The sequence below is a fragment of the Trichoplusia ni genome, chromosome 5 (assembly GCF_003590095.1).
Source record: "Trichoplusia ni isolate ovarian cell line Hi5 chromosome 5, tn1, whole genome shotgun sequence".
NCBI lineage: Eukaryota > Metazoa > Arthropoda > Insecta > Lepidoptera > Noctuidae > Trichoplusia > Trichoplusia ni.
The window spans coordinates 15,949,986-15,973,259 of record NC_039482.1 but is presented as its reverse complement, the minus strand read 5'-3'; the positions used below and the strand labels follow the sequence as shown (position 1 = coordinate 15,973,259).

Here is a 23,274-nt window from a genome sequence, read left to right as displayed (position 1 = left end):
AATACTAATCAACTCATATCTTGCAGATGAAACAGCTGTTCTCTCGCGACTCTTCTAAGAAGAGCAAGAAAGAGAAGGATATTGTCCAACCAAAGACTCGCACTCGGGTCCTCAAGAGCCCTGAACATCTTGCCCGAGAAGACTCCGAGTACAGAAGGTAACACACTTATTAACCTTCAAACAATTAATTAGTAACCAGTTCTATATAAACTTGTTGTTACTCTGAAGCGGAATGACCAATACGAACAGTTTGACTTTAAAAATAGTTTATTTTCGAATCAAAGCAAGCTGTAAATCACGCTTTTATGTCATTTAGTAAGTACTCTAAAAATTTAATGGAATTAAAGAAATCCTAGAACAACAGACCATGTATAAGGTTCACTTAAAACAAAATCAGGCCACAGCTTTCATCAGATAAGGCGTTGTATGAATGACGTGGATAGTCTTCGTGACTCATTTATATGTAGCGTCACATGCATGACTGTGTGAATGTTTCCTTAACCTAGTCTAGCTCAAAGTAGTAGAATTGAAGACCTCCACCTTTAAACAAGGCTAAAAGGATAATTCCGATTTTCTCGCAATATTTTTTTGGTAACTATACTCTATGTGACACTTGTACCGTAATAACAACCTTATCACAAAATCGAAAGGTATATTTTTGTAAATCTTTGTCACCTGAATCTTTCCGAGTTGTAACCATGATGACACACCTATTGATTGCTGAACCAGGTACACTGACCCTGAACCAAGTGACATCGTGGTGAAGAAGATTGACTACGATTGTAAGGCTGATGAGAGGAGGTACAGGGGATCCAGGGAGGACCTGGACAGGTACAGGAGCTCGGACCCTCGAGACAGTGACCCTGAGAGGAAGTACCGGGATGTAGAGTATGATGGACGGTAAGTATGATGTGGAAATTCCTTTATTTCCATATAAACAAGTGATCAGAGGATTTGTTCGTAACTTGCATTAAGAAAATGTGTCTAGGTTACAAAGCTCAAAGGGTTTGTTCAATATTACTCTAAGGGCCATGGTGGTATGCCCCAGTATTAGTATCCCTTTTTAGTTTGTTCAAACTTTGAATCCCAGAAACGTCAATTACAAATAAACCTTCGCAAAAATAAGGGAGTTGTAATTTTTTTATCAGAATTATCGATATTCGTCGAATCACTAGGTACTTTTGGACACACTCTTGAAGATGGCTTAATTTTTTTTATATTACCAGGTACGAAAGAGAAAGAACATCAAAAGAAGACAGAAGATACAAGGAGCGTAAAGAAGAGAAGCGAAGATACAACTCCTCGGACCGAGAGAGTGATCGACAGTCCAGACCTTCGGACGGGGAGAGCGACCTGAGGAAATCTAGATCCAGGCCTTTGGACTCACCTGCCTTGGTAAGTACATTACTACTGGAACTTCAGCTAACTGGAGATATCGTTGTATTTTCTAGTTCAAGTCTAACTTGGCTAAGAAGGATTACTCTTATTGCATTCAGGCAGGCATCGTCGATATTTTTCTGATATCGTCATATTATTTCCTTTACATCCATTATATTATGAACTCAAAAATCATCCTTACCTACGTTGGAGCTATGTTTAAGCATCATTGGACTCTGTTACATCACTTGCGAAGATTACTTAAAGCATTCATCTAAATCTAAGAATTCCTCATTTATTTATTGGATGTAATTTTGGGTCCCACAGCTAATTAATCGATCGCTATGACCACCAAGAAAATGTAAACCTTGTGTCGTTGGTTTTTCACATACATTCAACTCACATGCACAAAGACACTCAGATTCAAGACAAGCATTCGTGGATCACGCAAACGCTGAACACGGGGATCGAACGAACGTTTGTCTTGGTGACCTCAACCACTCACCTATCCATGCAGTCATAACATAGAGTTACGAGCAATTATAACAGTGGCTGACCCCAAAGTTATTATCTAATGTGATAGACACCAATATGTAGTGGGCACTTAGTTATCGGAGCTTGCAATGCGGAACAGAATGTGATTCGTCATTGACAGCACCGGCACAATACTCTCGCGCTGACCTATCGCAGCTAAAGGTTGCAGGTTCAATCTGATTCACCTACTAATGTAACTCGATTTGATAGGAGAACGATATCTGTGCGAGTTACGCTCCATTTTAGAGAGTTTTTTGAGTTGTGATTTTTTTGAGTGTGATACTCATTGTCCTTTGCAAATAAGACTGACGTCTTAAATGTGAAAAAATTGTACAGTTATAGGTTACAGGATATCAAAATCTTCATTTTAGTCAACTGCTCGAATTAAATGAAACCCAAAAAAGGCCAAAGAAAGAAACAGATTTTGCTGAGTATTTTGTTTTTTTGATTACTTTTCAGTGATGAGCGCTTTTCTTCAAATAGTCACATTTTTTCCATACTATAATTTCCATAATTAGTTACAAGTAAACTACCCTATTCACCCCTAGGTACTCGTACACATATAATAAAACGCGAGATAATCGCGGACAAACAATCAAACTGGGAACCTCCTTTTTTGGAAGTCGCTTAAAACAAACCAAGCATATTTGTTTTCGAGTTCCATTAGTAGGGGTTGTTACACAACTGTTTATTATAACGCTGGTGTTCCAACCATCACTTGGCGGAGATTGATCTGCGATGGCTCCGAGCATTCCTGTTGCCAAACACTAGCATTATTCTATAAACTTTCCCATGCCCTGAAACTGGACAAATATGGACTGTGAAATAGAAAAATAATAAAATTACGTGATTGATAGAATCTGCGATGGGTTTTTCCCGTATGGTACATTTTATTTTGCGTTTTCAAAAAGAAGTAGCCACTTCCTATTTCTTTTATCTTGATCTTCGAAAAATTAAATTTGAAGACAACGGAATGGAAAAATTAAGAACCGTGTATTAATAGTTATATTAACGTTACCATTTTGCTTTTGATTCAAGAAGAAGCTGTTTTGTCTTCTTTAAACATGTTACCTTGTAGATATGAAAATATTTTAAAATCCTTTTGTTCTGGTACTTCTAGACAACAGAAAATGTCATAATGTAATACGCAATGCTTAGAATTAATACTAGGTCAACAGAAATAGCTGAGTGTAATTTCGTAGCTTCTGTATTAAATCATCTGGTATCATTAAATGAAACTATTAATTGAGTATTTAATCAATATTGTAAGAATAACTAAGGAATGTTTCAACACTGCTTCTAGTTGCAACTGCAATGTTTGTTTAGACCTCAAGTCATGAGCGTTCTTTTTTGCCTCTTTTTGCAAAGCAAAAAATTTCTGACATCTATATATGTATATAAAAATGAAATATTTTAGAATGATGTCTGTAAACAAAAAACTTTGTAATTACTCATTTTGAAGTGGTATTTTAAAAGGGAATAAACCGCTTCGTAACAACCTAAAGAATGACGGTGCCAATTTGGCTAGCCCCACTCAATAGCAGAAGCAATGGTCAGGCTATTCTTCATTAGTAGTATAAATCAATTTGTTATTTTTCTGCCGGTAGAGCGTCCCAAGACACACACATTTTTTGATCATCACAGTTTCTTTCCCTTTTGAAAATATTATTTCTATAGAGGTTCAGGCAGTTTTTTTCATATCGCAATTAAAATCGCCACATTCTCTGACTCGGGGCACCAGGCAAGCAGAAAGTGAAAGTAGAGTGACAGCCTGCGCTCCTGGTCGATATAACGCTGGCCTATATTAGTGCCGCAAAGGTTTACTATTTTTACTAAGTAGGCCGAGGTAAATAACCTCCATTTTCGGTCTGCAATCCTAGTAACAATTGGATCGTAGATTGCATAGTGGTTTGCTCAAATCAAACCGAAGTTTGTGCTAATTCCCAAAAGTGACAAAAAAGACAAATTTTGTAACCACTTTTTTCCATTCGTTGGTACGTTTGTCTGTCAGTGGACTGTATCAAAAGAAGTTTTTTTTCTGTCAAAACGGCGACTAATAAAAAGTACTGTTTATGTAATCAACATGGTTGTTAATACTTTTGATGGTTAGGGATCTATTATTGGTATATATTAAAGAAAAAGGAAAACTAGTTCCAATATATGTAAGTATGGTCTTAATTGCATTTTGTCGACCCTTTATTCTTTTAATAAAACTCTTAGTTACTCACGTGTGTGTAGATAAATTTAAGTTATAATAAAATTAAACAAAACACATTTATTTATTAACAATTCACATACAATTTAATGTTATTGTAATATCCTTGAGTGTTGTAAAATCTCGTTATTTTTAAATACAACTCGGAAGCTAAGGAAAGGTCACTCGAATAAGAGACAGTGAGGTATTCACATTTAAGATATTATATCTGTTTCTACATTTTGTGAAGCGCGGTTATAATCGTCTTGCTGTTCTCACAAGTTACGTCACTAACTTAAATTAAACTAATCCAGACCTACTACCAAGAGACATTCTTGCAGTTGTCAAAGAGCGACGACCTTACTTAGCTTGCGCTTGTCACACTTTCACACCCTTTTTCTTGGTTTATGGGGTTAAACTCAAATAACTTTAATCCACGTCGATGCGTGGGGATATGTCGGACTTCCACCAACTGAAACCACCCTTCTACTGCTTAGAGTCACATGATCACTCGCGCATGCTGGGCGCGACTCTGGCTGGACGCTTCTATACCTGCAATAATATTACTTAAAGACGTGGTGGTAAATCCTCAGATTTTCTGACAATGACTTAAATAGTACACATAACTATTAAAAGTAACATTTGTATTGGTGGCCTGAGTTGCATTCAAATCTGTGCATACAAAGCTTTTCATAGAAGAACAAGGTAACTACAAAAATGAAGACTTACACTACTTCTCAATAAAAATGCCGCCATGAGTAAATCAATCATTGAATCTAGGAAGTTTCAGATACATTCAATACAGAAATTCTCTGATTCCCAACTCTAATATCTTTTCACGCCTTAATTGACCTAAGGAGGTTACAATAAAAAGGAATCTTCGGAATAACCAAAAAAACAGGCTTTATTGCTTTAAAAATAATTTGCATGTGGAAAAAAATGCACATTTTTTTTATCAACCCGCAGCGGGCGGTATGTTTGCATACACATAAAAAAGATACAAAAAATGCATCGATTAATTACATTCTTCAATAATAAATGTTCTCATTAACATTATCAATAACGATCCGACAGAGGTACTGCATTAAAAGTTATTTTTGGCTAATCATTGAACTGATTTGAGCAATAAGTTGGTTTTGGTTCGGCTAAGGCTGGTTTCAGAGCCGACGACCCATTCGCGGCGTCAACAGAAACAATTGAACGTATAGAGATGACAGGTCGAAATAACGTGACTTATTGGAGCGAAATGTCATTTCTATATCTTGAGCGTCATTGTTATAAATTGTGGAAATGACACTCAGACATAGAGGGGCTGAAACTTGAGTGAAAGTGAGTATGAAGGATTGCAACGCATTGCTATACACCGACACAAAAACGCGGATGACGTTGCATGGTGGTTCATATTTAGTCAGCAAGAGTCTGACACTACCCATTTCCTCCATTTTCTCCGAGGGACAACCGTACATGAAGATTCCCGCCTTAACAAAAAAATATGGTGACATATAGATCAGCATGGGTGGGCATGATGGGCAGACAGCGGTGAATATGGGTTAAGTTTTTACCCTTTGCAGGTCAAGTACGGACCAATCTGTATTGTTGCAAGTACACGTCGCCTATCTCCACTCTGAGAGCCACCCTTGCACTACTTCGGCTCTCTCGGAAAGCTTTGAAACCAGCCTAAGTTAGAAATGAGCGGGTTCACTGACCTAAGGTTCAATGTCATGTGTTTGACACCGCAGTGATGTCATCCTCATCTTTATATACACGCGAAATACAGTGTTGCCACAGTATGAGTTTGAATTTGGTCATTAATGTGTACCTCTTTGGTAAACACTACAACTTAGTTTATATGTATAATAGAGACTAGAACTGTTTGCATATTAAATATTACTTTAAAATATCCTGTTAATGTTTCATGAAGTCGTACTTCCACTTTTTCTTATCTATTCTTATAATTTTCATCGCTATGTGCGATGATGCTTGGATAAGGCTATGCACAGGCTAAATAATGTAGGTTTTCTTGCAAGATTACAAAAAAAAAACCAATAATTTATGCCCACCCTTAAAATCAAGCCACGAGATTATTTTACTATAATGATTAACTATAGGATTTATTGTACTGGAAGAAATCAACTGTCACGATCCTTATTCTGCTTACGCTTTCCATATCTAAGAAACAGGCCAAATACTTATACGCTTTTCAGAATTTATCTAGTTGACGAACATCAGTAAAAACATCGTGACAATCAGAGCAAGATAACGAAACAGAGCGAGACGTGTCGCGTATATAATATAATTGTTTGAACTATAAAAACATACTTACATACGTTCCTAATTCATTTAAGTGTACTTTTATGTTCTTGCAAAATAATTGTATGGTTAAATTACATACAATCTTGGACCTGGAGACGGCGCTCTACATTATATATTGCGCTGTCCTGTTTCCACAACCATACCATATAACTTATAGTCACCGGCACGGATCTTGAGCGCTCGGCGGAAGAATGGGGATCGCTTTGCGCATCGTACAGTCATGACAAAATAAAACGCCAATCTTGAGCCGTCTTGAGGTGCATGCAACTGCATCAAAGAACGAATCACGAGTGACGGCTATGACGCGATGCGCTGCGGGCCAATCACTTTATAAATAAATGCGGACAATATCACATACATTGTTCTGAACCCAAAGTAAGTTGCTAAAGCACTTGTGTTATGGAATTCAGATACAACGAAGGTACCACAAACACCCAGACCCGAGACACTGTAGAAATGTGAATTTTTATATTGACCCGACCGGGGATCGAACCCGGGACCTCAGAGCTACTGACACCTTGAAACCGGTGCGTACGCCACTCGACCACGGAGGTGGACCAAATCGTCAAATCACTGCACTTTAGTCTGCCCCACGCCTCACTTCATACAGTAAAAGGGACCCAAAAAATCACTTCTGCGCAGGTAAAGGTCAGCGCTCAAGATCCGTGCCGGTAACTATACATAAGGCGTGGTGGCAGACCCTCAGGTCAGTCATACGCCTAAAGCTGTTGAGTAAGGTCACTGGCCATATGGCGGCCCGTCGACCTTGCCTCGAATGACAGAACGAGTCACCTTATCATATTTGGATGGTAGGTATACCAGGGTTTCAGGAAGGTTAAGACGGAATCATCTTGTAAAACGTCACCTATTTGATTTTAATAATTTAAAATCAAAATAGCAAATGGAAAGTACTTGGGGTTAAGTTCTAGTAGATTTTTTTTTGCCTTGCTTTAGTTTTTCGTATGAGGTTCGTGATTTTATTATGAAAAGTAAAAAAACAGGCCAAACGAGTAGAAATAAATTAAAATGCTATTAATTACGTCAAAAAAATAATTAAAAAACGAGTCAATGTCAATGATTTTAGTATTGCTGTTTTACAATACTTTTTATCAATGTACAATGGACTATTATACTGTAATTATTCACAGTAAAAATGAAACGACCACGTATTAGGTAGACTTGTTTACTTAGCTGTGGTATATAAATTAATATTCATGTTATGTCTGTCGATGTTGTGGGCGATTCAAGGAACATAAATAATATTTGTTCAGCTGGCTAAAGTTGATCAGAGGACGAATCATCACCTGTACTTAGTATTATTTTTCAACAGTTTTCACACAACGCCATCTAGTCTCGAACTAAACAAAGCGTTATGAATACTAAACATCTGATAAATATACTTATATTTCAGAATATTCTAGCTAAATTACACCAAGACACTTAACAAATGATCGTGCTCATAACCTAAGCATTTTTCCTGAGTGGGAATCGAACCCACGACCGCCATATAGCAGTCAGGGCTACTAACCACTAGACTAACATTCCTGTCAATTAATATTATTGCTGTTGTTGAAGAGAGAGGCCTCCTATGTCGTGTATAGCTCTGTCACGTTTCCACAACCACAAGAATATTTACTTCTTAGCTTGCAATGACTTATGTTCATATTTAATTAGTGCATGCTCTCATGGGTCTTATTTGTTCAGTTTGACGTCTGTTACTAGTACCTAATACAAAACTTTTTTCTTCTTGAACGAGTCTCGACTGAACTCGAACACGTTAATAGAAATCGAAAATATACAATATAAACATATAATTGTTAACATTTGTATAGTCTAACTAGCTGTTGCCCGCGACTTCATCCCCGTGGGTAAAACATATAAGTTATGATTTATACCGGCCCTGTTTTTTTTCACATTTTCCATTGTATCTTCGCTCCTATTAGTCGCAACGTGATGGTTTATAGCCTAAAGCCTTCCTCGATGAATGATCTATTCAACACAAAAAGAAATTTTTAGTTCGGACCAGTAGTTTCTGAGATTAGCGCGTTCAAACAAACAAACAAACAAACTCTTCAGCTTTATATATTAGTATATATATATATATATATAGATATAGTTTTATAGTAAAGCCTCTCTCACACAAACTCCTAGACCTAAACCAAAAATGATTGCAAAAGAAATCTACAAGGACAAGCTAAACCTTTCTCACCAATATATCACGTGTATATAAGTAGCGGCCATTTTTACTCTGCATGATTAAATAATAACAATATTTTTTGTGACCTACCGCAGACAGACGCCATCAACTGTAATTTTTATCATTTTTTACTGTAACATTACACTTGGGAAATTTGATACAACGTCTGAATAATTGGTAATACTTACTTTTTGGTTCCGCATGTTCTAGTAAATCCTAGCAACTTATATGCAGATCTCTTTGCTCTGTTTTTTAATTAAATTGTTAGCATGCACCAGCCAGCCTCGCAGAGCTTGCGCGAGCAATCCCGTGAGTAGTATTCTATCCCAGTAGAAGGGGCCCGGGGTGTTTTCAGTCGGTAGAAGTCAGACATATCCCCATACCATGCTCTCGACGTGGGTTGTCATTTACTTTTCACACCGGAAAAGAAGTCCGAGTCGAATGGGTACCTTGCTAACGTATTTAACATAGCTTTATCTTTATCTTTATTCTGGCTGAAAAGCATAAAAAGTCTCGCTATTAAGTCCGAAAAAGCAGTAAAAGCTTGTTTTTAAGCTATTACTAAGACGACGTCTAAAAACAAAATAAAATTTCAGCTGAAGTGGGTAAAGTCGAACGTCGAAATGAGGTTGTTTGAAAAATCGGTCTTACGTTACGTTATTACGTAAAACCTTATCAGGTTTGCAGTGACCGTTTTATAAGAAGAGTTAATGTAAATACAGGATTTACTAAAATGATAAAAGATCTCTAAAACAAGGACTCTACATTTATTTACATGGGTCGGTCGCTGACCCGCACGCGGACGTGCTAATATGATTTGTTGCGAGTGTATTGGCGGCAGCTGATAGGTAAATGATCTTACACAAAAACTGTGATATAATGAGTGGAATTATATTATATTCGTATGCGTTTTGTGAACAACTGATAAATAAATGATTTAGCAGTCTTAACACAGATAATGGGGGTTTTTTTCTAAAATATTAGGTACTAGGATCAAGCCTACTTTGATAAGGTATAAGGAAGCGTAATTTTTCAAAAAATTCGAATCTTGTGTATAATTTGCTTCAGTTTCTTTTAGCACAATTCGAAAGCAATTCCCACTCTACGCTTCTTCGTTACAATATTAAACAAATTCAAATAAGAGTCCCTCTTTCTTCCAAGTCTCCATGTTTTCCCCCTTCTTTCTTTAACTTACTTCTATATTTAACCAGTACTTATCTTTCCAGGCTGAGCGTTACCGCGAGAGACGCCGGCTGGCGACTCCCAGCCCCACCCCGTCACCACCGCGGCGCCAAGCCCCAACACCACCAGTCGGCAACTGGTTCAAGTCCCTCGACAGACTAACTAGGAAGAAGGGGAAAAACACTAAGGTATAATAACATTATATTCGACTACATCATAATTTCAAAGTCCAGTCCAGTAGGACCAGTAGCAATTGTTTTTCTGCTATACTAGTAAAATAACGAATGGCTTTTGGGGATTCAAACCTAACTGTGAACGAAAACCGAAATCAAATGAATGACGCTATTTTGATAATAAAATAGAAACTCTAGCTATACGTTATTAGGTACTTTTGTACTAGAACAAGGTGCAGGGCTATTTTCCATAATGAGAATATACTATTTGCAACAGATCACGTCCAAATCGTCTTCTCGAGATTTATCTAGTTTCTCTATTCCTCAGATCGAGAAGGAGAGTGTTATAACCACAGAAGACGAGTCTCCTCGCAAGTCCTACACAAAACAAACGAAACCTCTGACGTCACCAGCAAAGAACCTCCGGTTCTTCGGCGACACAGACCAAGACTCGGACGCGAACGTCAAGAGCCGGCCCGAGACGAAACGATACACACACACGAAACACGGAACACTACGGAAGACCATCTCCAACTCTAGCACAGGCCTAGACGAAGTAGACCATAATGAATTAACAAGCAAGAGCTACTCACTCTCAAACTTACATAGAGACGAAAAAAGCATATCGCCCAACTCCAAACATTACAAACGAAACCTTCAGAACATTTCCGAAATCCAGAGTAATTCGGAGACGGAGAGCCAGTTTGACAGGAAACTGAACAGCAAGCCGCCCATCAGTCCGTACGAGAGGTCCAGGAGCCACAGCAGCTCCAAAACCCTTAAGGGCTCGAAGGGAGATGTGAGGAGGAGGAACGATGACCGCGGCAGCTCGTCGGACTTGAGAGCCAGCAAACAAGAGCTTAACAGAGACGTGAAGTAAGTTATTATTATTAACATTTATGAATTCGAAATAAAATACCCCCGAGACACTTGATATGGAATTTGTCCTGGTATGTTTACTAGCCAAGCTTCGTTTAATTCCCATGTTTAGGGAGTTATGAAAATATTTAATACCTACTTAGTTTATGTAGACACAAAACATAAGGGAAGAGATGTACAAAACTGCATTCGAAGGGACGGTCACCATAAACTTCTCTATATGTTTCTAGACACCGCCGAAGGACACCGGTCACTAACTCTGGTGAGAGCAGCACTGAAGGAGACTCCAGCCACCAGTCCCAGCGCAGCGTCGTCTACCTACATGCGACTACCGGTAAGTTACATCAGCATATTGTTCAATCTTAAACTGGACACGTATCTCACTCACACTGGAAAATGCCCTAAAGGCTACATATTTCATCCAAATTCATATGCTTATAATTTTCAGTTGGAGACATTCCGGACCCTGGCCGAATCACCCGAAACCGCTCCCGCGATGACGTCTCCTCAGTTAACTCATCCAACCTTCAAATACGAAACACGACCAAGAGCTTCTCCATATTCGCGCCCTGGACCCCCAAACACTACAACGACCAACAGGACGTGCACTACGCACAGAGACCAAGGAGGTCGAAGCCCAAAGAAATCGTCAAAAAGGCATCTTCGACCAAAATGTTAACAGACGACAGGCCAGCAACACTACAAAAAAATAAATCCTACAGCCAATCAACATTGACTCGACGCCCGCAAAATAATCGACTAACCAGCTCTAGTCAAACATTGTACAAAAAACCGGAAAAACGTACTAAAGATAACGTTAGCACGCTAAGAAAACCGGTTCAACGAGACAGCAAGAAAAGTCAATCGAGTGAATTAATTAATCGAGAGAGCGATCGAGAAAGGCTTTCGAGATCAATATCGATGCCTAAGGATAAAAATAAGACAGCTGGCTGGTTCAAACTGTCCAGCAAAAACAAAAAACCAGAAATGAATTCTAGAGTTCGCTAATGTCATTGGTATTTACTAATTGTTTACTAAAATTGACATGAAATACGTAACAGAAAACCTCTCACTATCCGTCCATTAACAATGATAAATAAAATAAATGAACGAGTGCCATACTCTTCAGGAACCATAAGATGTAATTTTCAAACTTTTTCTCAATTATTAATATTCATAATTAAAGTTGCACCTTCATCTTGCCGGTGAAGTCCAAAATGACTACCTAGAGTTGCCCGGAGTAAACACTACAATAGGCAAAGATTTGACAGACAAGTAAACATTGAATGAATGTCATTCAATTCAGTGAATATTTTGCACATAACATTAAAGGCAAAACTACTTCAAATATTCGGTGTGTCATTAAAAACTAAGCATTTCGGCGGTACTAAGTTTCTAATATATAGTATTGGTTACTTCTAGTGCCATTGTCCACTAATAATGAAATAATGTTACCATGTTTTATCGTTTAGTCATTAAATAAACTGCTTTTATTACTAATAAGATATTCAAAATATCTGTGCATATCGCTTGTAAGTATGTTAAGGATTCATTACATTTCTAATTATTATGCTTTTTAGTACAACTAAAGAATGTTTTCTATTGTAATCAAATGCGGCATCCGCTGCCGGTAATAAATTAGTCGATAATTTTTACGAAAGTTCGATTGTAACTTGATTGATTTATAAATAAACTATCTAATTGTATATGTTATATTTTATTTCCTACTCCATATTTTACGTATTTTCTAGTTGATCCAGCAAACGTCGTTTTGCTATAATATGAGCGATTTTAATAGAATATCTGTGAAAAAAAGACTTTACTGACATACGAACAATAAAATGATATCCCAGGATTATGAAAAATAGACGTTGTCCGATTCTTACCCAATATACACATACGATTTTTTGAAAATCGGTCGAGCCGTTTTCACGCATGACGCCACCGAATCCGGCGCTTAAGAGGAATTCAGGAATTCAATTCATATTAGGATTTAATACATACATACAAGTGGAATAACACACACATACACACATAACACTGGAAAAATATTCAATAATCACCTATATTTAAAGTTCTTTAACAAAATTACTATCACGAAAATTAGAAAAAGGTATGGAATAAGAAATGAAAAGCCCATGCATTATACCTAAGCTTTGTAAAAAAAATTGTGAGAGCCGTAATTTTCTCCTTGTGCTTTTCACTTGCTTTTACAGTTTAAATCAAAATAAATTAAGGACTTGATGTGCATTGTAGTTCATTATAATATTTTATTAACACTATAAACATATAGACTACAAAACACATTTAAAAACGTGGGTTTTAAAATGTTTAATTATTTTAGTAATTCTGATTTAGATTTCATAAATATTTCATACTTTTAATAGACACATTATGAATTACATCTTTACCTTTAGTATCCTTAATCACTTTGTGGATTATGTAGTCTACAGAACATATGAATAACTGTGTATAAATCATATTACCTGTCTACCACCGATTTGCTGCTCCTTTTTTGTGTTGTTGACACGCCATCTATTATCGAGTAGTCAAACCGAAGTGAATGTAATTATTTACACAAAGTTTATGATTAAACAAATAGAAAATTGCAAATATAAATTAGTTACACTTAATATGATATTGGTTTCTTTAATCGAAAAAATAACAAAAAAATAAAATTAATAAAAAATATATTTGCTTGGGATGCATCCAGAATCGAAACGTGTCGCCAACAGCTTTGACGTGGTTTTGGCAATGAAAATAAATGAACGTCAATGTCAACGTCATCCGTCGTTCCTGCTTGAATAGAAGTTTGTAGAATAAAGTCATGTCTGTTATTTGATATTTACTTTAAAATCAAACTGAAAAGCTAACTTATTATAGACCGTAACCTGTTTTAATCTTACAATGGCACGTAGATATAGAGATGCCGCTGCGAAATTGCAGCAAAATGTTCAAAAACATCTGCAAGGCATGAAGGAGTTATCATCATCTGAAGACGAGGAACCATGCGAGTCCAGCGTCCTGGACGGGGTGTTCCAGAGCTACTGGCGCGGCGGTGGAGACACCCTTATGCTCAATAGAACTAAAAACCTGCTAGAGGAGGCGATAAGCGGCCGTGCCGTAACCTGTCTCATTTGCATAGGATCTATCAAAAGAACGAACGCTATATGGACTTGCGATCACTGCTTCTCCTATTTCCATCTATCCTGCATACAAAAATGGTCAAACGACAGCATTAGCTTACGCAGCGAAGAAAGCCAGGGACCAATTACTGTTCATAAACAACAAAAAATTGAATGGTGCTGCCCAAAGTGCCGGCAGTCGTATTCTAAGGAAGAAATACCGCGAAAATATCGTTGTTTTTGTGGAAAAACGGATGATCCACAATGCCACCCTTGGTTAATTCCTCACACTTGTGGAGAAGTCTGTGGGAAAAGACTGTCCACCGGAGAAAACTGTAAACATAAATGTCTGCTCTTATGCCACCCTGGTCCTTGCCCACCTTGCCCACAGACTGTCAATGGAATTTGTTATTGTGAGAAAGAACGTAAGAGAGTGCGATGCAGTGCTGCTAAATGGTCTTGTGGTCAACTTTGTAAGAAAACACTTTTGTGTAAGACTCACAAATGTGAAAATGTCTGTCATGAAGGTGAATGTCCTGACTGTAGCTATACCAGTGTGCAGCCATGCCAGTGTGGTGCTGAGAAAGCTAAAAGACCCTGCAATGATTTGTTTTGGCAGTGCCAGAAGCAATGTGGTAAACTATTTGCATGTGGTTACCATAAATGTGAGAAGATCTGCCATTCAGGTGATTGTGGAGCCTGTCCTAACTCAGGCATGACAACATGCCCATGTGGGGCCAACCAACGCTACGTCCAATGCCCAGATGTTATGGAAACCTGCCTAGGGACATGTGGCAAGCTTCATGAAGATTGTGAACATAACTGTCCAGAAAAGTGTCATAAAGGGAAATGTCCACCATGCCAGGTGTTGATACAGAAGAAATGCCAGTGTTCAACACATACCAGATCTCTGCCATGTAGTAAAGAGTATAAATGTGACACTAAATGTAGAGGAATAAGGCTCTGTGGTAAGCATGGGTGTGGCAGAAAGTGTTGCAATGGAAACTGTCCTCCTTGTGAGAAAATATGTGATAAAGGCCTTCAATGTGGTCGACATAAATGTACCAGCATATGCCACCGAGGGCCCTGCTATCCCTGTCCTAGAGACTCAAAGGTGACCTGTAGGTGTAAAGAAACATATGTAACAGTTCCTTGTGGAAGAGAGAGACAGACTAAACCTCCTAAATGTAGTTTACCTTGTAAAATCAAATACAAATGTGGACACAGTGAGGAAAATAAGCATTCCTGTCATTTTGGTGACTGTCCACCATGTAAAGCTATATGTGACAAGTCTTATCCTAAGTGCAGTCATCAATGTAAAGCAGTGTGTCATGAGTATGTTGCAGTGCTTTTTAAACAGGTAGAGAAGCCAGCAACTCCTTGGGAAGTACAACCACCAAAGACCAAAATAATGACTTTAGATTGTCCGCCCTGTGAGACACCTATACCAATAGTCTGCTTTGGTGAGCATGAGACTGACAACCAGCCTTGTAGCACTGCTGCACGGCGGCCTTGCGGCAGAGACTGTGGGCGTCCATTATCCTGTGGTAATCACAAGTGCACTTTACTGTGCCACCTCCTCAGCCCTCACCCTGAGTACCCAAACGTGCCGTCTAGTTGCAAGCAATGTAACAGGGAATGCTTAGTTCCTCGTCCTGACAAATGCTCACACAAATGTTCCATAAGGGCCTGTCATCCAGGTCAATGCCCTCCCTGTGAGATTCTTGAACGCCTGGCTTGTCACTGCGGAGTTACTGAAATTTACTTGCGATGCCGCGAGATATCTGCAGCCACTACAGAGATTCTGTCATGTAAGCAACAATGCCCAAAGAACTTAGAATGTGGCCACCGCTGTCGTAATACATGCCATCCGGGAGCCTGCAACAACCAAGTGTGCACTAAGAAAACCAAGGTACACTGTCCTTGTGGTAACTTGAAGAAGGAAGCCCCCTGCAATACCGTCCGGCAAGGCGACGCGAAAGTACTGTGCGATGAAAGCTGTGAAGCCAAAAAGATTGCTGCGAAGATTCAAAGTGAGAAAGAGAAGCAGAGATTGAAGGAATTGGAGGAAGAAAAGAATCGTAAAGAATTAGCCGAGTATGAGTGGAAATTGAGTGGTAAGAAAAAAAAATATAAGGAGAAGAAATCTGTTGTCAATACAGACGACAGGGGTTTTCTAAGAAAATATTGGGTACCAATAATTTCATTCCTAGTGATGTTGCTAGCTGCATTCTACTATATAATTTATGTGTAAATTAATAGCTGAACTCAAACACTTATAATACGTAAAATGAAAATGAGCACTGTTAGATATATGAGTAGGCAATTAAAATAGCTTTTAAGAACATTGACAAATGAATGGCACCACTAGCACTCAAATATTACGTATAGGTTAAAATATTTATTGTATTTTAATGTTTTTTGGTAAACCTTTAGTGTTTTTTTTTTCTATAGGGTAACTGTTATCAGAGTTTTGATGAAAACTTTGTTTTAATCAAAGACAGTTTTCTGTTGATACTTTTTTGACTGATATCTAAATAGTAAAATTGTATCTGTATTATTCATACGTCTTGTGGAAAAGTACTGCACTTCTGCTATATGAATTGACTCAAAGATTTAAATTTAAAAGTATGAACTCCATTATTTATGATAAAAAATATCCACTGCCATCTATGGGCACAATTTAAAATAAACCATTGTTGTGTAATAAGGTTGTTTATGGCAACGTTTTATTGTTCCTAGTATAAAATGTGTTCAATCGATAAAAATAAGCTACTTAACTCAGTGATATAAATCATTATCAAAGGCAAAAGAAAAGTACGAATATCGCTTGTGAAATTCTACAATCTCTTAACTAATCACAGTAGGTACTCCGTACTGGACAGATTCTCAAAATTAAACGACATTTTCTTTCATAAAGGAAGGAAGGAGGGTAGTAATATAGTTTTACCAACCTATCACCTAACAAAAATATGTAGATAAGTAGTCCTTTACGATATCAAAAGACATTGTCACCCAGACGCACACATTCCTAGTTTTTCAATAAGGGTTGTTGTATTGTATACATGTTATGTTTTGGCGTTGTCCGATATTGTTAGTGTCGGGAATGTCCTTAGGTATAATTGGGAAAAGGCAATGAGACTAGATTGTATTATTATTAAGAAGTTTTAAAACTGTCCTGATTAAATTTAATTTAATTGCCCAAATTAAATTTAGATAACTGAAACTCTGCTTTGTTAAGTTGTAAGTAGGACATGTTCATTTTAACTCAAATGCTTTAAGTTATCTGCATTAGGCAGCGTCTTGCGAGCTTACGTACTTGGCTCTAATCATTCAGAATAGCATTTTTGGACTTAGTAGCTACTGGATAGCTACTAACCTACATTGATTAGTTTATTGTCATCATTTCAGTTTTTTTACCCCTGAATCATCCTGTGTGTGAATGCAATACTTCTCCTCAGCATTTGCCTACACAATTTTTACTGACGGTCAGTACAATGAATTTCCAATGATTGTGTTGCCGAGAAAACGAATTGTGTCAGAACAGAAAATTTAATCGGGGAAGTACCTGCATAAAACCTCGTTTCCTAAATGAAGTGGGATACAATACATAGCCGGCGACGATAAGGATTAGATGCCTAATAAGATATCACGTTTAAAGTTGAAATACACGAGGATAGGTCTAAAAAGTTGTATACTTATCGAATGTTATCACTTTCATTTTTAGATTAGCGTAAGTGTAAGTACCTATATTGTATCGTCCTATCTATTTATTAAAGATTTTGATTGTGACTTTTGTAATAAATTGTTAGTGTGTTTTAAAGTGTTACTTATTTTATCTATCCCCAAGGGCGAGCGCAAAGGACTTTTAAAGATCTCTTAATTCACCTAATAATATTGCACAGCTAGACTTTGACTTGCAAAAATATTTCAATGTTATAAAGCCCATTTATGATAAAGCTATGGTAGATGGTATACCATAACACTATCATCATAGGAGCAGAGCATAAGGGAAGAAATTATCGTGTTTGCTGCGTCAACGGTTTTAAGATTTTTTCTATCTGTGGTAATTAAGTATTGAGTGTAAAACGTCAGACATCATCAATAATACAAACATAACCAACAAAACAAGCGTCAAAGCGATAAACAAATAATTAGGTATTGCATAAAGTTAGCTCAGTTAGCTATTGAAATGAGTCACTCCATTAACGGATGGGTTGCATGCATGTTGGACACAATTGGTAAAAAAATAAGGAAGTGTCACCAGTCAGAACCATGGCGCGAATCGAAACGTACGTCTTTATAGATTTGGAGACCAGTGGTCTGCCATATAAGGAGTTAAATAAAACTAAGATTACTGAACTCAGTATGGTGGCTATCAGCCGCAAACAGGTGTTGGAGACAAACCCAGGGTCAATGCCGCGAGTCATTAGCAAGTTTACAAAGTGTTTTAACCCGAGGCGGATGATCGATCCCGACAGTACCGAAGTTACAGGGCTGTGTAACGACCTACTCGAGAATGAAACTGCATTCAACCTAAATGTATGCAACATCATCAATAGTTATCTGGAACTCTTCCAAAAGCCAGTATGTTTAATAGCACAGAATGGGCATACCTTTGACTTTCCTATTCTAAAAAATCATTTTGAGTTGTTGAATTGCGCTCTACCCGATGATATACTGTGTGCTGATAGTCTTAACGCATTTTATGACCTGGAAAAGGAAGAATCTGCAAATAGACATCGTTATAATGGGGAACTAGCATCTAGAAAAAGAGTTCTAGATACAGATAATGAGCCAAGCAATGAGGCCACTTCAGTACCCAATTATAAACGAAAGGGCTTAGACAACACACATAATGTTGATAATGTAAAAACAAGTCTGACTAAAGACTATGTTGAAAATGATGCAAATACTACCCAATCAATGCAAGAGCAGAATGAAAAAACACCACAAAGAAGGACAACCAACCAGCCATTAGAGAGGAAAAAAAAGGTTGTAAGAAAACTATTTTTTGAGAATGATAAAAGGCCAGACAAAAGTTATAAGCTTCAGTATATTTATGAAAGAGTTTTGAGGCGGCCTCCACCAGAAGCTCACATGGCTGAGAATGATTGTGTCATGGCTATGGAAATAGCTATTGGTTTAGGTCAGAGATTTGTGGACTGGGTTGCTGATAACCATATGCCCTTTGCTGAGGTAAAAGCTATGAAAAAAGGTGCTAAAGTGGGACAATAATTTAATAGTATACTCAGATTGATAAAACACTAGTTCTAAACAAACTCTTATATTGTGTTATGCCATGTGGGTATTGTGCATAAGTCATAGCATTCTTGTTGGAGTGTTGTGGCCTACACTCCATTTGTTGTTATCTAGGCATGAGCACATAGCTGATTAGCAGTTTCTGCTGTTGTATGGTCTGTGTGGCAAAAACATACTCATACCATTCCATTGGTCTATTTAAGGACATGCTGCTAAAATTAAATTCAATGTTTACTTCCTCGAGAAATAATCAGTTTTCTATGATTTATTTCACAACTTGTGTAATTGTTATGTTTATACCACTAATGACCATAATATTACTTTTATAGGACTTTTTTACATTAGCATTAACTAATTTTATATTTTTCTTTTTAAAATCGTGTATTTTAAATAATAAGTTTCTTCCAGTTTTGTAGTTATACCAATATTTTGCCATGTTATTGTATTGTTAACTAACAGACTTTTTTGCGCTGTTTGTTTTTCCTGGCAAAAGCAATGACAAAGTGAAAAAGAATTTGTGAATACATCTTACACATAGTCATTGTTAATTAACTAAGATTTTTATATATTTTAATTATTCTTAACATACTTGAGCTGTTTTAGTATCTAAGAATATTTTTTTTTAAACTTGAATTACATTCAAGTAACAGTTCTGCTAAAGAAAAGCTGTACAGTATGTGAGCCGACCTAAATATGTTGTATATTTTGAGCATAAATGTTTGTTACATATAATAATGATAGATTTGCAATTAAATATATTTTGATCTCAAATTGAAATTCGACCAAAAATGTGCATTAATGTTTTCTAAATTAATTGATGTGATAAAATTATAGTTTTAATTGAAAGTTACAGAACTGAAGTGTTAATGATTGCAACTTCGTAATTTAATGTAATTTATTACAAGGCTCTGAGGAGGCTTTGTTTTATACTATGACATGTATAAGTTTTAGTACTTGTTTTTTTTTTTTTAATTTTACTTGACATAAAGATATTTTCATACAATGCTGTTGTTTTCTTATTTTAAGGGATTCCTAAATATTAATTCGCTTTTTTATAATGCAAAAGAGAACGAAATACCAACTGCTCCTATCCTGTCCATAAGTATAAATGACTTTCTCAACGAAGGTACTAAGTTATAAGAGCTAGGTACAGGTACAGGATAATTTTATTTTAATACTTCAACGACCCACCATTTCTTGTCATCGTTTTTTTTAAAGCGTCACCTGTATTAGGGAATTTAATCCTTGTGTTGCGGGGGTTTTCACAAACATTCAAAAACCGCATACTTGCTCACATCATCACACAAATGCTTGTCCTACGCGGGAAGCGAGCCTGCGACACGTCGTGGTCTGTGAGTTCGGCGTGGTGACCTCAACCACTCGGCTCTCTGTGAAATTCACAGAGTCGATATAATCGATTCACAGTGTGAATCGATTATAAGATCGATATACGCGAAGAAACAGGGCCCCGATTCTGCTATTTTACAACGGCCGATGAATGAATGGTAATTGAATTAAATTTGAAATTATTCCTATTCCCTTAAGCATTTTGCCAATACAGTAATTGGAACTTAATTGTATCGACCTTGAGTTTAGCCTCCCACACTGAATTTCTAATTATTGAAGAAAAATGCTTCAGATAAAACAAAAAATGACATTTTAAGCCAAATTTCATTCATTCATCGGCCATTTTAAATAGCAGAATTGGGGCCCAGAGCTGTTTTAACATTTTATAGGTCTTGAGTTTTAGTAGGAACGCATGGATAGTCACACCTCAAGTCAGTGCATTTGCCTTGCGGTAGACAGATATTAGATAATCAGTCACGTATTCATTAATGATAAGGTTTATTTATTTATACTTTTAAATTGTAGGCAGGTCCCTCTTACAAATAAGAAACAAACGAAGACGGCCTAGTGTCCTACGAAGGACGAAAAGCTACCGCCAATTTTTTTCGCAATATCAACCAATAGTACATAATTACATTGTTTTTACGGCGTTTTTTTATTGCACAAAAAAGTACTTAAAGTTACCTTTTAAATAGAATCTGCTCATGTCAATCAGTGCCGTAGCTACCTTGTGTCATTGTGTGTGCGCCACCCGGCGCAGAATTTGGTGGTGTCACCTTATCGAAAGTAAAAAGCAATAAATTTTATATGATGATAGACTTACGCCATTTATTATTTATAATATTGAAGAAATAACAAAACACAATAATTTCTATGATAGAAAAGTAATAGATACAATTCTTGTTCATAGCTTTGACAGTTGCAAACTCAGTATAACTTATCGAAATTTATATTTTACATTGCCTCGGGTTCGAGGGCTAATATATCAAGATTGCAACATTTGCAACATTTCCCGCCAACCAAACACAACCCACTTCACGAAACTAAATATTGTAACTCTAAGACGCCCAAGGTCGCGAGTAGGTACGGGACGGGGAATTCCCCACGACAGCGTTAGGTCCTTTTGCGGGAATCCCCAAAAAATATTTTTTTGTGATAGCGATATTTTCTGGCGATATCCGGCCCGCCCCCAAGCGTTGCTCATGCAACATGCATGATTTTTTAAAGGAATTGGGAATCATATTGCCTCTATAGTAAAAAAATCCACTCTAAAAAAGCACTATATCCATAATTATAATTAAGTGTAGTAACACTCGCTTGTATAAAAATGACTGACTGCACGGATAGCCCAGTGGTTGAGGTCACCACACCAAACCCACTGAGTACGTAGTGTCGCGATTTCGATGTCCCCGTAGGGCATGCATTTGTCTAATCCACGAATGCTTGTTCTGACTCTGGGTGTTTTTGTGAACGTGATTCTTATGTTTGTGAAACGCTCACGACACAAGGATTCAATAAAATTATTACAGTGGGTATCGTTGTTATTTTAATGTCCACATTAGAGTCTGAGTAAATAAGTAAAGAGAGGAGCTCGTGGCTAAGCTATAACCGCATAAGTGATTCGATCACAGGTTAAGCTATGCTTGACGCGGTTGGTCCGTAGATGGGTGACCATCTTTGTCATAACGAGTTCCTCCGTGTTTCGGAAGGCACGTTAAATTGTGGGTCCCGGCTGTTATTCCTACATCTTTGACAGTTGTTACAGGTAGTCAGAAGCTTGAAAAAGTCTGACAGCCAGTCTAACCAAGGGGTATCGTGTTGCCCAGGTAACTGGGTTGAGGAGGTCAGATAGACAGTCGCTCCTTGTAAAACACTGGTACTTAGCTGAAACCGGTTGGACTGGTAGCCGACCCCAACATAGTTGGGAAAAGGCTAGGCCAATGATGATTAGAGTCTGAGTAAATGAATAAAAAAAAACAAAGAATATTTCATAAAAATAATGCTATTTATTTTTTCAAGCACAAAGTTTCCACAAAGGTGAAAATTAAATTTTATAACATAAGTAGGTACATTATTTAAAGGACCTTTTTGCACAATCATCGTAATTAAAAATCTTATAATATTAGGTATCACATGAAATAATTTAGAAAATTTTTCAACACTTTTAGTCAAGTACAAAAAAAAACAATACTTGCACTGCTTTACTGTATCTAATCTCAATAATATCAATCATTCTATTAAAAATTTTAAGCAATTTTGGAAAGATACCAACAAGATGAATGTGAGGCCGAGTCTCCCGGTGAGTGTAGGTGGTATTACTGATCACAAGAATATTGCTGATTCTTTTAAGGACCATTTTTCTGTGCGGTCACCATTAGGCCCGACATCTGCTGAAGTGAGGGATACTGAGACTATTGTGACAGGACGAAATGCGAAAATACCAGCTAAGACAGTAGCTACAATTATTTCACGTATGCAACGCGGAAAGTCACCGGGTCATGATGGTCTCAGTATCGAACACTTTAAACACGCGGGAGTCCACCTGTCTAGGGTTTTGTCATTGTTTTACTCTCTGTGCATAGGTCATTCTTACTTGCCGGAACCGCTCATGCGGACGATAGTAGTCCCTGTAGTTAAAAACAAAACGGGTGACACATCTGACATGAACAACTACCGACCCATATCGCTCGC

General features: G+C 37.3%; 3 protein-coding genes and 1 long non-coding RNA gene across 5 annotated transcripts in view; 3 read left to right on the top strand and 1 right to left on the bottom strand.

The window, feature by feature from the left end:
- Positions 1-12,555, top strand: part of LOC113493742 — a 78,093-nt gene extending 65,538 nt beyond the window's left edge. For both annotated transcript variants that reach the window (XM_026871736.1, XM_026871735.1), the window contains exons 5-11: positions 27-157; positions 730-900; positions 1,227-1,395; positions 9,842-9,985; positions 10,299-10,846; positions 11,080-11,183; positions 11,298-12,555. In XM_026871736.1, the coding sequence (XP_026727537.1) occupies positions 27-157; positions 730-900; positions 1,227-1,395; positions 9,842-9,985; positions 10,299-10,846; positions 11,080-11,183; positions 11,298-11,857 (1,827 nt within the window). In that variant the 3' untranslated portion in view covers positions 11,858-12,555. The remainder of the gene's footprint in view (positions 1-26; positions 158-729; positions 901-1,226; positions 1,396-9,841; positions 9,986-10,298; positions 10,847-11,079; positions 11,184-11,297) is intronic.
- Positions 12,556-13,559: 1,004 nt separating this feature from the next.
- On the top strand, positions 13,560-17,792 carry LOC113493734 (NF-X1-type zinc finger protein NFXL1). Its single transcript, XM_026871729.1, has one exon. The coding sequence runs from the start codon at positions 13,757-13,759 to the stop codon at positions 16,226-16,228; it is 2,472 nt and encodes an 823-aa protein (XP_026727530.1). The 5' UTR covers positions 13,560-13,756; the 3' UTR covers positions 16,229-17,792.
- Positions 17,793-17,828: 36 nt separating this feature from the next.
- Positions 17,829-20,088, top strand: LOC113493735. Its single transcript, XM_026871730.1, has one exon. It carries the CDS (start codon positions 18,250-18,252, stop codon positions 19,210-19,212), a length of 963 nt encoding a protein of 320 aa, XP_026727531.1. The 5' UTR covers positions 17,829-18,249; the 3' UTR covers positions 19,213-20,088.
- A 296-nt stretch (positions 20,089-20,384) lies between these two features.
- LOC113493740 lies at positions 20,385-22,067 on the bottom strand. Its single transcript, XR_003400607.1, has 2 exons — positions 21,268-22,067; positions 20,385-20,624 (listed from the first exon to the last, which is right to left on the bottom strand). It is a non-coding gene; the product is annotated as an uncharacterized LOC113493740 (long non-coding RNA).
- Between the last annotated feature and the right edge of the window lie 1,207 nt (positions 22,068-23,274).

Bases quoted from the DNA above. Each gene is read 5' to 3' on its own strand.
- LOC113493735 (XM_026871730.1), top strand. From the start codon at position 18,250: ATGGCGCGAATCGAAACGTACGTCTTTATAGATTTGGAGACCAGTGGT.
- LOC113493734 (XM_026871729.1), top strand. From the start codon at position 13,757: ATGGCACGTAGATATAGAGATGCCGCTGCGAAATTGCAGCAAAATGTT.